Consider the following 16,209-nt stretch of genomic DNA (forward strand, 5'->3'; position numbering starts at 1 on the left):
ATTGTATATTCTGTGGCATGTGTCCTTGTTATAAACCAAATCCATTCAAACACAGTGTAATAATACATGCCAAAGTTACAAATATGGAAACACCTAGGAATCTTCTTCTTCTTCTTCTTCTTCTTCTTCTTCTTCTTCTTCTTCTTCTTCCTATTGTTATTGTTATTGTTAATAATAATAATAGAAAGATGGATAGTGAGGTCACATTTTCTTCCATGCATGCACTGCATTTGTCAATAGCAATACACATGGCAATAGAACGTGATGGACCATTACGTATGTACAGTGCTTTCAAGGTGTTACAGGAGTCTAAGTTGGTTATTTTTTCATGATTTCCCAGTGTGCCTCATTCCTGGCATTTAGTTTGCATCATCACATACAGAAAGGCTGCTCCTTTATTTTATAAATAATATCAAGATGGGAAACAAAAACGATCACCTTGAGTATTGAGCATCCATGAGCCTGTTGTGTCGTGGGTAGAGATTTAATCAATTCTGCACGCAAAGTCCGAAAAGATTGAATTGGGGCTTTCAAAACGACATGTGTAGTAACAAAGGCGGAAGAGGGAGTACTGTGTGCAGTATGATACCCCCTACTCCCTCTCCTTTTTGTGTTACTACCTGGACAAACGGCCCAACACGGCGACCCACCCTTCTCTGAAAACTATATTTAGAAAGTTACAAAAACGCTTTAGTTTGAAAGGAAAGCAGCGAGCTTTTAGTATAATTGCAACATCCTAAATCTTTTAGCACAGCTGAACCGATGCGTATTTCTGCCTTTGCTTTTCCATGACAACAGATAAGGAAACTGTGGTCATGGTAACAGTTACATGTCTGTGAGATTCAGCGACATATTTAGGCCTTGCACGGTAAGAGAGGATGATTGCTAATTTCCAGATTAAGATGAGAACTGAATGAGCAGGATATAAATACGGTGGGACAAATTGCAGAGGCTCGCTCATTGTAAGCTACAGTGCAAAGACCTCCACCTACAAAGAACCAAATCCGTGCGATTTCAGGGTTTTCAGATCAAAAAAAATTGAATTTCAATGGAAGGTATTGATTTCTTTTTTTATCACTGAGACGCCAGTGAAGACTGCAGGGCAGCTTATGCTAAACAAACAGTGAGGTTGACTCCAAATCAATGAGACTCACAGAAAATCAGTAAGAGTTGATGTCTGCCTCTGTATTTGTGAACCATTTGAAATAACGACAAAGCTAATCTTAGGTTTGGAAATCCAGTAGACTTAGATTCAAAAGAGGGTTTGATCGTCAAACCTAGATTTCTATTTCAGAAGACGACTTTGTTTGGAATAGGCATTAGTGTTGATATTTCCCAGCTTGATCTCAGTGTATGTAGTTTGTAGGATGAGGGTATAAAGTACAAGCTGGTCTGGGTTCAGGAAACTTTGCAAATATTGAGCAGCACAAGAAACGCAATGGAATAATTACTGCAGCCCTTTGGAGTAATACACAGTGGGAGTTTCCTCTTAAGAGGAGGATGTGCTCAAAGACGGGGATGGAGATTTCCAGCTTGACTTGTACTTTAGTGACAGCTGCTGCTGGGAAACTAATTAAATCCAAGTGCACTAGGTAATACTGTACCTTATACAATGATGGCTCTATGATTTTCTGATTGTGGCAAAGAGCCAACAGCTGTGATGCACAACTGAGCCTGCAAATGATTGTTTATGTAATGACAGGTAGTGTAAATAGCTATTTTTTTTTAATATTTAGAATATTTAACGGGAGCAATATTACTAGTCAGATAATAAATCTCCCTGGAACATATATCCTTTAGACTTCATCATGCCTCTTATCTATTACTATAACACTAAATATGTCACCCTTCACAAGTAGAGTTATTGCTTTAGTAACTCATTTTTTGGATAGCGATATATTGTCTGTACATATGATATTCCAATAATGTGAGTTCAATTTGACCATGAAATATCCTAATCTCATCTTAACCTTGGCTGTGCTGGAGGGGTCACCTTATACAGAAATGCTTTGATGTCTGTCCAGCACTGATGAGGTTGAGTCAAATGTAAATTAAATGTCCATGTGAGGCTGTTTTATAGAAAATGCCTGAGGAGCACAGATCATTTAAAATATAGTATCTCAAGAATTTCATTAGGAGTTCCACTTTTCCCTGGATGGTTGGATTAACTGAATAATAAACATTTGAAATGGAAATGTGCAATTAGTGGACAGAAACACAAAGTCATCCTTTTTTAATACGTAACATACAGCCATTCTTTATCACCTGAGATTTTTGTTAAAATACATATGTATGTATGTCTTTATATATATAGCGCCATACAAGTATATACAGTAGCACTTCACAGCAGTAATACACGTGACAGAATAATGTAACACATAGTGAGAATAAGTGCTTGAGACATAAAAATAACATCAGAGAAATGGAGTCCCTGCTCCAAAGAGTTTACAATCTAAATTCACTACAAGATTATGTAGACGATTAAACATATAAGGCCATATTGACTAAACAGTGATATGACTTAAGTCCAAGTCATTTGAATGGACCCTAAAATGCCCTCATTGCCATTATAGCGTACCACCGTTTAGTAAACATTTTTTTTAAAACTCGGAAGCAAATTTGAATTCAATATGCGATTGTCAAGCCCTAAAAAAAACAAAGATCCTACTGTATCAGCGTAATGACTTCTTTGGTTGCCACTGCTGTTATCAAATATTGTCACTTCACAACCTAAATAAATTGCTGTGAGTTTGACAACACCCCATTACCGTATTGGCCGTGCATAGAGTGCTATGTTTTTTTCCTAAAAAATGTCCTTACGAAAACTGTACTCGTATTATATGCGCAGCCTAACACCTTTTATTTTCATGTAGAACACCTTCAAAACTTTAGGATCGTATTATGTGCGAGGCCGTACTATATTCAGTCCAATACAGTAACATTGTTTTTGTACAGTATCAACTAAATTGTAAGCCCTGCTTTCTCTGCCACCCTACTTTCTGTTATCCAATTTATTTCTCAATGTATTTGAAAGAAATCAATTGTTTCTAGAGACAGATTAACAGAAAAATATTTGTATATGTATTTACTGTCAGATTTCTTTTCTTTCTTTTTTTTTAACCTACGTCTTTTCATGCTCCATATTTGCCTGGCCCTCTGTTTAAAAAATAAATAAAAATAAAATTTAAAAAAATCAGCCTTTCCTGCTATCCTTTTTCCCACCGTGCCCCTTACCCCTGTATCACCAACCTCTGTAACTGAATCCACAACCTCTCCTCTGACTGCATCCGCACCTTCCCCTCCAGCTATACCCAGTTCCAGCATCCTCCCCTCTGCTCCCCGAGATGTGGTCCCTGTCTTGGTTTCCAGTCGATTTGTGCGTCTCAGCTGGCGTCCACCTGTAGAAACAAGAGGAAATATACAGGCGTACACCGTCTACTTCTCCAAGGAAGGTGCTCACAGGTAAGAGTTTTGGAAATCTAAATAATATCATCTATTCTCTTGTACAACAGTTGTTTTAAGCTGCAAAACTGCACTATTGTTAGCTTCTGATACCCTCTGGCTTAAGAGATATTTACTTTTTAAGTTGCCGGTTATCTTAGTGGCATGCAAAAGATGGCCACCAGGGTTATCCAATAGGAAGCCTGAACATCATCTCCCATGTTACAGCTTCCTGTTGGCCCACAGGATCATGGACGATTTTGCAGCCATTTTGATTTCCTGAATGGGAAGCAGATTACTGGCTACCAACGGGTAAACATATTTTGAATCACGAGGTCCCAAAACTATAAATAACACGGCTAAGCCCTGGGAGACTCCCGGTTCAAATCCAATGAAAATAATAAATATATTGAAAAATACCAGTAGGGGGATTGCTGTTTTAAAAGGGACAAACTGCAGAGATATTACATCAAAATAAATCCTAAAGCTTAAAAATGCTCAGCTTTTTTGATATTTCCTTCTGAAGTCATTTTATGCACATTTAATTATCAAACAGCAGTTCAATTGTTTCTTAAGAGAAAATACATTGTTTTTTTTTTTTACAATTTCTAACAGTACATATGTCAGGTGTTACATGATAACAATAAGGGGATAACATCTCTTTCCTAGCAAATAATGCAAATAGAATTTGCAAGGGCATAATGGACGTGTAATAAGGTGTGAAAACAAACCCTGTAGCACATTCTTCATTATTTTAATGTCTGTGTTGCAATGTAAGAAATACATTTTTATGTTGTATTTGGAAGGTCCTGCTGTAGATACCATGGAACATGTCACGTAAACAGGTTTATTTGGTGGGGGTCCATATCTGATTATAGAGGAATGAAACGGGTTTGAGACATTTCATGCTGGTAGCCATCTTCAGCGATCCCCCCAAAATGTTTAACAAAAAACATATTGATATGCAGTGCCGATACTGCAAGCAACTGTGCAATGCAACGGCTAGCACACTTACTGTAATTCGTTCCCTTAGCACAGGATGGCCAACTCCAGTCCTCAAGACCACCAAGAGGTCAGGTTTTCAGGAAAACCGTGCTTCAGCACAGGTGGCTCAATCAGTGACTCAGTCGTTGACCGAGGCACTGATTGAACCACCTGTGCTGAAGCACGGATATCCTGAAAACCTGACCTGTTAGTGGTCCTTGAGGCCTGACGTTGGCCACCCCGTGCCTTAGCAGTTGATGATCTGAATCTAGCGCTTGAGTTAAAGGGACATAAATGCACATGGTTAGGATCACAGTTGGTTAATAATGGGCCTAGAACTTGGAGTTACCACTTCAAAGACCAGTTCCTATTAGACCACAGATTCTACCTAGTGTATTGGTGTTTCTGTTTTCCCTACTAACGGCTTCTCCTATATTCACTGAAGCGGCAGATTGGGCTGTTTCTCTATTCGAGTCTATGGGCCACAGCTGCCGAGAACAGGCTGATTGGCTGCTTCTGCGGACATAGAATAAGCACCTCAGTGGAACACTGCTGTTTACTACAATGACGAGTTCAAGATTGCTTGTGGTACTATTGAATTCCTGACTACCCCCTGAAATGTAATTAGTTTTGTAATTTTCTTGTATATTCTATTAATCTCTCTCTATTGGCTAAACCGTGTTATTTTCAGCTCTGGAGACCGCCCTCCCCCCCCCCCCCTTCACTTCTCCCCAGGGTCCAGAGATACCGAGATTCTTACTGGTAAAATTATCGCCAGTACGTCCTGGCATTTAAATCAGATGATGTTGCGGCATTGGCCTGGGTGAGGTGGGAGATTGAAACCGCCATTTTGTTTCCCCTAGATGCGGTGCTCTACCTTCAGTGGTTATTATCTCAGGAGTTAATGGTCCCCACAGCTGAAAATAGGGTGTATCTGCTCGGGGAACTCCCTGGCTCACATCCTTGTAAAAAAAAAATGGGTGTTACAGAAAATTGGACAGGTTGGGGAACAGCTGCTTTACAGGAGCAGTTCCTCTGACCCTGTGTTCTTATTTTGCACCCCACCCTCTTTTCTATTTAACATGCCTAGGAAGTTGGGGGTCCCTGGAGCTGAGCCACGTTCATTTCAGCGCTGGGAACCCGCTGGTCTCTGAGATACTGTGCATGCCGGGGAAGGAGCTGAGGGTACTGTCCCCACCTATTGGCCCCTGTGACACTGGGATATAAACCTTCTTGAAAACTAGCAGCACCCCCAGTACGTATCTCAGGAAGCTGGGGGTCCCAGGAGCAGAAATGAATGCGGTTCAGCTCTGGGAACCCCCTGCTTCCTACACATGTTAATAAAAGGGGGGCACAGAGGGAACTGCTGCTGTAAGTTCCCATTCCTGTTTTTGGAACTGGATATTATATAAAAAGTTAAAGAAGGGATCCAAGCGGCACTTAAAAAATATATATAATATTTGTTTTGTTTGTTTTAATGTATGCCGCGTTTCATTACCTTTATTGAAAAGTAATTACCTACTGTAAGCTGCTGATTAATTTGTTCTCCCGTGATCGAACAGCAATTATCCAGCTTCCCAGGGTTCACTAAATGGCCACCTTTCAGCTTCAATCAATCTTTCAGTCAGTGTAACTCAGCAGCTATACTGTATTCTTGTTTTACCAAGGTAACATATCTATTGTATCAGTTTGCAGCTCAAACTGCTGGTAATATTGGCAACATATGATCACAAACAGCAAAGTGTTACAAAGATCTTGCACTGCTGGGGAAGTGTGCTGAAGCCTGCTATAGAAATCAAAGGAAGCTCAGTATATTAAATCTCATTAAAAATTGTATTAACAGTTAAATAAAATAAAAAATGTAGAAAGTATTATCTAATACTACAGAACTGATTTATTAAAAAAAAACACACACAGTATATAGCTCGGATTGCTCCTTTTAAAATTGCTAGTAATAAAAAAAAATTAAAATTTGAATTTTAAATGGGACAAATGATTGCAAATGTTGATTCAAATATACAGTGAGCAAAATAACTTTTCAAATGGAAACGGAGGCAACATATTTGGTACAATAATCTATTTCTATAGCCAGTTAATAGGACTTTCCGTAACGTCAGCAGTTCAGCCTGCCTGGGAATATTAATGATGTATTCTGCATACAATGAAAAATATGGCAATGCTAAAAAGTATTATTGGTTGCATGTATTATTTCGGTTGCACAGCTGAAGCTAATGCCAGTTTGAATAATTACAGGTCAACCCTTTTATGTCTGACACTAAATTAATTGCAGAAATATGCACAGATGCTAAAGACCAACTATTCTTTTTTCACTGTTCATGTCCGGATAAAAATCACAGATTACACGGCTGTTGCTAAACTGGTTATAAATCTGTTGGAGTGATGAACAAAGAAACAAGAGGACTGTCTGTAACATGTTATGTATGCACAAACTGGCTATTAGTAGGTGTTTCTTTAAAAACAATCAGTAAATATAATATAGAATGATGTATATATCACTTGACAATGATGTGCATATATTAATTACCAGTTACAGTAGATCAATAAGCCACTTAGCTTGTGGATATGTCCATAAAAGCTATCAAAGTTAACCTCTTTGCTGCCTCTATAGTAGTAAAGGGGTTAAAATCACAATATTATGTTGCAAACTATATACGGTGTGTGTATATATATATATATATATATATATATATATATATATATATATATATATATGAAAAAAATGAAACTCAGTTGGCACACTGTAAACAGAACATATGCTGATGCTTGTCCCTTATGCACATATACACAGATAGATTTTACCAGATGGGAGTCCGGGAAAAAACGAGACAGCACACAGCCAAGGAAATCCAGAAGTACTGTATTCAATTTTGCATGGCTCCACATTGTATGTGGTGCCATGCAAAATTGAATACAGTACTTCTGGATTTCCTTGGCTGTGTGCTGTCTCGTTTTTTTCCGGACTCCCATCTGGTAAAATCTATCTGTGTATATATATATATATATATATATATATATATATATATATATATATATATATATATATATATATATACACACACAGTACTGTGTGCTCATTTGCATGTCATTTCCCAGAATCCCTTGCTGCCTTGGAAGCACTGTATGCTAGGTGACAATGGCGAAAAGCAGGGTTATAGACCTGTCTAAGACATATGAATGTGCTCGTAAGCGAGATATAGTATATGAAGCCTGGGGCATAGTAATATAATATATATATATTATATATAAAACAAAAAGGGTCAGCGCGGGCTCCATATTGTAAATAGGAAAGGTTTTTTTTCACACGAGCTAAAATCAGTTCACTCACAGCAATGTGGTAGGACATGCGCATCGGACATATTACCAGGTCCCATCATGTAACACTAACAATTCCTTAACCTGATATTACTACGGACAATGAAAAGGTGAATTAGTCCCTCCTAGGACCAAAATGTACTAATGGCAGTGACATGTTTAACCCATAGAGTGCTGCCGGACCCCTGGCATGTCTGCGTCATGTAACCACTCCTGCAGGGACGCTTGGGTTGCTGGAAGTGGTCACTCACTAGAATAGGGGTGGCGAACTCCAGTCCTCAAGAACACCAACAGGTCAGGTTTTAAGGATATCCCTGCTTCAGAACAGGTGGCTCAGTCCTAGTCACGGAGCAACCTGTGCTGAAGCAGGGATATACTTAAAACCTGACCTGTTGGTGGCCCGTGAGAACTAGAGATGGCCACTCTTGCCCCAGAAAATTAGAAATTTCCCCTCACGTTCCAGGTGCATCACAAGCTCCTACGACATGCCAAGTCCTTTGACACACCAGGCACTGTAATGGTTAACGTGTTACAGATGTAACAGGCGCATGCCAGCAGATGCAATACTGCATTAGCCACCCCTTTTTCACATGTTGCTAATTAAAACACAATGGTATCTGCCTCGCTGGCTTCTTGTGTGTGTGTGTGTGTGTGTGTGTGTGTGTGTGTGTGTGTGTGTGTGTGTGTGTGTGTGTGTGTGTGTGTGTGTGTGTGCGCGCGCGTGTCCTGCTACACCGCGCCAGCGGCTGCAATAACGGCTGCTACATCTGTACATCTGGCTCATAAATGCCTTTTTCTTTTTTTTTTAACAAAATCAGATAACTACTGTATAAGTAAACCGGGTTAGTTGAGATTCGGCATGGGTAGAATTGTCATGTGGTTTCTCCCTTTACTGTGATATCACTGGTTTAAAAAAAAATGAGTTTGCACAAGCAAAAAACTCCCTGTACCCTTCCTCTTTTCTTTATTAGCTTTCTGACAAGAGCAGGGAGGGCTAGGGGGTGAAGAAAACATAAAACATACAGGACCCCCTAAAAATTGCAATTTTTAATTCATTTCTAAAAAAATAAAAGCTTGACAATATTAGCTTTTAGCATTGTTAGATGAGTTTAAACAAGCCAATAAAATAGCTACATTATTTACCAAAAGGTTGTTTATTGCCTGGCTATGTTGGATCGGGGCTTTAAACAGGCCACTACCAGCTACTGTATATCACTGAAAGGCTTAATTAGCTGTGTGCTATTAATGGCAGTATAACTGTATTATTAGCTTGCTACTAATAGAAGCTGTAAAATTGAAATTGCTAACGAGTAAGTAATAGTAACAAAAGAAGCTAATTAGCTTCACCATACAACAAAAAAAAACAAAACACAGAATGTAAACAATCCTTGCACTGGGGGCGTTAGACAATTTTATATACCACATTACTCGTGCCAGCGGTGAAAGGATGTTCTGTTCACCAATACCGCTGATTATACATCGGCTCTTCGAAGCTATTCAGCAGTAAGAGTAAAATAGTTCGTTTGGCCACTGAACCTGGCAATCATTGTGTTAATGAACTAAAAATGTAAATAATCCACTCGTTTTTACAAATGCCAAGGACTGTTTAGAAGTTTTAGCTGAAAAAATAAGATGTATTGTAGAATACATTGCCCAAGAGTCATCAACGCGCGATCTGCTGTATCTCACCTGAATCGGCGACATCTGCCATTAAAGTCAATAGCAGATATCACTGACTCGGGCGTGACACCGCGGCTCGCGCTTTCATATCTTTGGGGCATTGGGTCATATGTATCAAAAATTGTGCAATTAGCGCCAAGCAGGCAGCAAACATGGAGCACCTGCATCTATTTGCACCCAGCAACACATGCATACATCTTCCTTCCTATACTGTATTTGGGGCAGATCTTGAAGCAGAATCGCACCTAAACTTGTCAGACGCAAAGAGAGAGGCAAACTGCACCAGTTATAGACTCAAATGTTGCTACAGCTCATTATAATATTGTGATAACTCTCTCCCACTCTAACTCTTCCTATAAAACAACTTTATTTCATATAGCGCTTTTCTCCCAATGGGACTCAAAGCGCTTCACTATTACAATATAGTGTACAGTACGTACCACAGCACTTGCTGTAGTATTTTCACAGACAGTTCCTGCCCAGATGAGCTTATAATCTATGTGCTTTTGGTGCCTGAGGCACAGGGAGATAAAGTGACTTGTCCAAAGTCACAAGGAGCCGACACCGGGAATTGAACCAGGCTCGACTTTATAGAGTAAGTGTCCTTATTAATTGAACCACTCCTATGGCCACCCCCCCCCCCCCAAACTGCTCATAACGGGAACAAAAAATAGAGCACAGTAACTTGATACACCGACGCAGTCACACAGAGTAAAAAAATTAAGCAATTTGCCCAGGTTTTGCGATATTTGATGCATATCCCCTAAAGTATTCAAAAAAGTGTTTGGCCTCAATAACATTTACTGGTTGTCTGCTGTGTAAGATAGCCATTGGTAACTTTGATGAAAGAACCAAATAAAATTATCCTTACATATGTTTGTTGATATGGTGGGGCTATATTTTAGTGATGACCAATATTACAAGGCTGCAGAGGACACACCCAGCAACCTGCCTGATAAATAATTAAATGAATACATAACACACAGACATTTTAAATCCATGGGTGTAGCCAAAGCTTTATTAATAAAACAGAATACGTAATAATGAAAAATCAACATGCATCCAAACAGTGCCATAAGCCAATGTACAATATATAAATATATCCTTCAAATGAGTAAGGAAGCCTTAACAAAACGTAACTCTACAAAGGTTTTGAATGCCAACCTAACCCAGGCAAGCACCAACCAATTGGTAAAGAAATAGACCCCAGTCAAATCCAAAATACTGCTCAGTGACAATAAATTAAGATTTTTTATTTAAAACATATACACTTACACAACACTGTAGAAACTTAAAATAAACCATCAAATAGAACAATACATAAGAACTAGATATGGAAACTCATTAATGGGATGGTAAGAGGGAATGCATTCATCAGAATTAACAAAGAAAGAGACAGCGCAAAAAACCTCATTGTGCAATATTTAAACAAAATTGTATTGGTAAACTGGTGAGTATCACACGTACATCAATATAGTTAGATTTAAGCAGAACATGTTATGGACATGTTACCAATCTGTGCTCAGGGTACAGGACTTCTAGGTTAGCTGGCTTCTCACAGGTCTCGTGGAACAGCATGCAGGGTACAGCAGTCGTCACCGCAGGGGAACTGCCACTCCAGATGAAGAGAACACTCCGATACCGAGTGTTACGGTGGAAAGTCCTATCAACTGTATCCAGCCCTCTGCACACCAGCTTCAAAACGCCACACGGGGCGGAGGATGATTCGGCTATGTATGCCGCTGCAGGGAACCTCACCGTCAGCCGCTTGCTCGGAGAACGCTAGACGCACATCTGTGACGTCATCGGGCGGCGTCAGCGTCGTGCGCGAGTGAGTCACTCTCTTTCTTTGTTTTTGCATTAGTTTGGTTGTGGAGCGGTACCACGAGCGCAGCAGCATAAACCTCTCATATTGTAAACAGGTTATCTTATTTGTATTATCAATATCACTAAGAGCACATTAACACATTTTTTAGAGCGCAATTCACTTTTTTCTTCTATCACTATTCATCAGAATTGTAACTATTCAAACCCAACCCCACCCACTTTCCCTTTGCGACCCTGCCAACCGCTGTTGGCCACAGGAGCACTCCTGCCACCCTATTCGGACCATGCTGGCACCTCCCCGCGCTAAACAATAAGGAAATAGGTGGGGGAGACGGTGGTCAGCCGACTTGTGCCAAAGGCAGGGAAACTCCCTTACATGGGCTAAATAAAAAACAATGAACCTCACAAATACTTATAAAACCCACAGCAGCTGTGTGGGGTGCAGAGCCACTTACTACTTTTTTTGGAGAGCCCCGAAAACATCTGCACACCGTACTTGTTAAGGATAACTATAACATGACAGTACTACTAAGAAATATCCAGAGAAAGACTTCTCTCACTCCCCTAATTCTTCAGATCTGCTGCGGACTTTCGATTCATGCCGGTGCTTTGATATACTCTTCGGGAATGCTGACCTTATCCTGTATTTCAGTACGACATGAAACCTATTGGATTTACAGGCCCACTTCTCTGGTTAACATATTGAGACCATGTACAGTACATCCCTGTACTTAGAATTTCTCTTATTCTTTCAAACTGGGTAGGTGGGAGAGGGCATGGCCTTGGGGCATTGAGGAGAAGGGAGAGGGGGTCCATACGAATGCGGAAAAGGCAGAAGGGGGTCGCACTACAGATGAAGACCTGGTGGAAGTAAAAGAGGGTCTACAGCCTCAAAGGAACAGTGAGGAGTGATGTACTCTCAGTTTGACTCTGATCTCTTAATCTTGTTAATGTGAAAAACTTTAATGGACACTGGATATGTTGATTAGAACTTTCTATATTAAAAATAGAGCACAATAACACAAAAAAATGCTATATTTAGGGTGTGCAAATCTTAAGTTGCGCCTCAGTCCACGGGGCCTATTGTAGTACCTATAGCTCCGAAGTGTGACAAATCGCTTTTAAAGTGCCCTCCACAAGCGGATTGAAATGCTTTGCTATTCTGTAAGCCCTTATCGCATGTACAAACTGCGTCTAATCTGCTATTTTTTAAGCGGTTTCAACACCACCTAAAGAGTGGTGAGATTGGTATTGCGAGTTACATCCCGAGCCTAAAATATGGGAGAGCAAAACCAATGCATCAGACCGGGATGGAGTTAGCACTACCTCTGGTCATTCCTCTTCTAATGCAAGTACAATCCGGGCGGATTGGCTGTAAAACCATGCGGGGTGTCTCACGTTTTTTGGAAGCCATTTAGAAGAAATGATTTGCAATAGAGAATACATTTTTTTCTCACATTTCATTCTACTTCTTGTGAACATGCCAAAGCTACTATAAGCTACTAGAATAAGTCCCCCAAGTTTGCATTATAACTGTTTGTCACAGGAAGAGATAGCATAGAGGGGCTCTGAAAGGTACATAATCATATACTAACTACAAGGAGGGGTGGAGGACTGCGGTCTCAGTGAGTGCCCATTGCATGTGCATTTTTATGTCAGAGCTGTGTTTAAGAAATTGCAACCTACAAGGCTCCACAGCACAATAGCACTGCATTTTATGGTGAGGATGTCTTAAAGCAGTAGTCCATGGTGTATTGCTGGCTTTTTTTGGTTTGTTATTGGATTGAAGCAGGGGTCTTCTGAGATGAACCCCATCCATTTCAACTCTGGGGACCCCCTGCTTTCTGAGACACTTACCTCTGTAGGGGGTGCTGGTATCTCTGCAGCCAGGGAGCTTATGTGCCTAATTAAATGGTGGCGTTTAAATGTCTTGCCTCACGCGGGCCAGTAGGAAACCATGACATCATCCCTTGTGACTTCCTATTGGCCCAAAAGACCAGGACATTTAAACTCCACAGAGATACTGGCATCCCCTACAGATGTAAGTATCACTGGAAGAATGGGGTCCCCAGAGCTTACATGAAATGGGTTTTAGGTCCAGAGACCCCCTGCTTCACTCCTATAACAAAAAAAGCAATAAATGCCACCTGCTGCTATAATTTTAATAGTGATTGACAGCTATTCTGCAAGCCAGGGACCTACTCTCCATCAATCAGGATATATTCTAGAGCAGGGGCATTGGTACATAACTTATAGGGCAGTATAGACTGTGTTCTAGTGTCTAGTTTCATGCTCTACTTAGGGTCTTGGTGACTAAGACCGAAAAAGCTTACCGAAAAAAGAGCAAGTTTGACAGAAATCCTGCATATGATAAAACGTGATTTGTGTATGTGAAAGGGGTTAAAACATCCAACTCCCCAAAACCGTCACACTAAATATCAATTATGCTTCCACCACCAGCAATAATTTAAGGTCTTACCCTTACTGGTACTTGGTCCCCAGTTTACTGAAAACAGATTTTAATGAACACAATAACCCAATGTAGCAAAATGGGTCCGAAAATGTGGTTAATCTCTTCGAAAGAGAAAAGCCCAAAGACAGTACTGTAGTTATTACATTTTAGATTTAATCTACAAAAAGTTTACAGTGCTTGTTTACAGAAAATAAATGTTATAAAATCATATAATATATAAATGTAGGCAGTTTCACAAATAATAAAACAGAGAACCTAATGTTATCAACAAACAATATTGGATCCCTTCAAAGAGGTCTTGAAGTTAAAGATATGAAAATGCACGTGGTATGGCGATAATATCCCTTTATGTTGAATTCGGCTTCGGATACTCAAATGCATTGTTTTAATGCTCAAAACTTTGCCCCTGTGACAATCACAGGCCAACCTTTGGTGGGTGGGTCTTATCTCCCACTTATCAATCTTTCGTGACATTTAAGGCTGGGGGAGAGAATTATTTTAAGCACACATCAATCTGAGAGTATAAAATACCCTATAGCTCTCCTATAACCCCTAGAATAATACTACTCTCATTGTTGCATTCGTATGATTTTTTCGAAGGTGTCGGTATCGAACACAACTTCAACTTTGGAAGGGGAAAGCAAATATCTGAGATATGCCATATTTACTGTTAGCACAATTATATTAATAGCTATTTCATGTAGCGCTTTTCTCCAAATGGACTTTAAAGCGCTTCACAATGACAGTATTGTGCACGATGCGTAGCACATAGAAATATTACAGACACAGTCCCTGCCCCGTAGAGCTTACAATCTATATTTTTGTACCCGAGGCACAGGGAGATAAAGTGACTTGCCCAAGATCACAAGGAGCTGACACCGGGATTTGAACCAGGTTCCCCTGCTTCAAACTCAGTGTCGTTTACAGAGTTAACTTGAAGTGCAACTCCATTACTTATTTTCAATGGAACAACGTTTGCAACCCAGCCACATTTTTCAGCTTTTTTACAAACCATAGATATTTACTTTCTTGTTCTAATAAGATGGTGCAACATGTATAACCAAGGATTTTACTTAGTACGAAATCTCTGCAAATTATTGATAGTTTGCAATCATACTTTTCAATAACTCCTGTACCAGTACAAATAAGTAAGAGTGATTTAACTTACGGCATTAATGGGGGGATTTTTCATTATGTAACTGGCATATCTGACACTAATAGGGGGATTTTTCATTATGTAACTGGCATATCTGACACTGCCTAAAAATGCAGAATAAAAGTGAGGTCACAATTCTAACTCTCTTGATTGAGAGCTAACATATATAGACACGTACTGTAGTACACGAGGTGTTAGCATGCAATAAACAGTACAGTACAATGAAGAGAAACAACTTAAGAGCCATGTAGCTCTGCAGCTGTAGCAAATGTGTCAGGTAAAGTTTATTTTATTGTTTAAACCTAGAGACGTTAGGCTCTCTAGCCAGTGCAGTATTACCGTATGGCTCACGTGTGACAGTAAAAGTCTATTTAGCTGATGCAAAACTATTTGGCACACGGACATGAAAGCACATATTAACTCTTCTCTTTGCTGTAAAACAGATTGGACTAAAAATAAGAAACAATGGCCATTCTAAGTTACATTTCCTGTGTATAATCACGACTTTGTTCTATGTCTAAGCTTGCTGCCGTAATAAAAAGAAACACGTTCCCTCCCCTCCAGATTTTGTTGCCCTATTTGAAACAATTTTAATGTCAAGTCAAATCAGTTACCTATGTGTAAGTCATTTCAACCTTATTATACATACGGTACCAGGCTTTTGCCAATGCTGAAGTCATCAAGTTTCATTTATAATACAATACCCCAGATCATCAAATTTAATTGATCATTATAATTGATAATACCATATATCCAATTGCTACGCGGCATCCCCACCGGTTCTGCACGTTCACTTGTATCCTGCTCATATAGCTGATGGGTGGACTGGCACTTGTGTAACTAGCCTGTCAAGCTCATATGAGAGAAATGAAGGCACAGTGGATGTATAAAGTCAAACTGGGGAGGCACTTTGCCTGCAGAGTTTATAAGAAAATATTCAGGTCATGGTTATGGGATATTTTAAGCAGATTGTCACAGTTTCAAGGAATGGAAGTATTGGTAAAGGAAACAGTTGACTAAGCGATGGGATGTTCTCGAGTCAGATGGCTCAGTTGGATCCCAGATTAGTTACCAAGGTCAGCAGCAATAAAGGCTTTCCAGATGAGAGGATGTATCCCAAGTATATGAGTACGCATGAATAGGACATGGTAGGTTGGTATATGCCTCTCTTTTATAGTGTTATTATATTTATTTTAGTATAGCATACCCACTTAAGGTACTTTTAACCCAAACATTCCCTTACCACAAGACTAGCTCAGAATGAATACCATTTGATAATCTAGTTTAGATGGGCTGATAAATATATGCCTATAGA

The 16,209-nt window shown here is 39.7% G+C and overlaps 1 protein-coding gene across 1 annotated transcript in view; it reads left to right on the forward strand.

Annotated features, from left to right (window-relative positions):
• DCC (DCC netrin 1 receptor) overlaps positions 1 to 16,209 on the forward strand; it is an 837,937-nt gene that overhangs the window by 592,652 nt on the left and 229,076 nt on the right. The window contains exon 8 of the mRNA XM_075586416.1: positions 3,306 to 3,462. Within this exon, the coding sequence (XP_075442531.1) occupies positions 3,306 to 3,462 (157 nt within the window). The remainder of the gene's footprint in view (positions 1 to 3,305; positions 3,463 to 16,209) is intronic.

Source organism: Ascaphus truei, chromosome 1 (genome assembly GCF_040206685.1).
Source record: "Ascaphus truei isolate aAscTru1 chromosome 1, aAscTru1.hap1, whole genome shotgun sequence".
NCBI classification, from domain to species: Eukaryota; Metazoa; Chordata; class Amphibia; order Anura; family Ascaphidae; genus Ascaphus; species Ascaphus truei.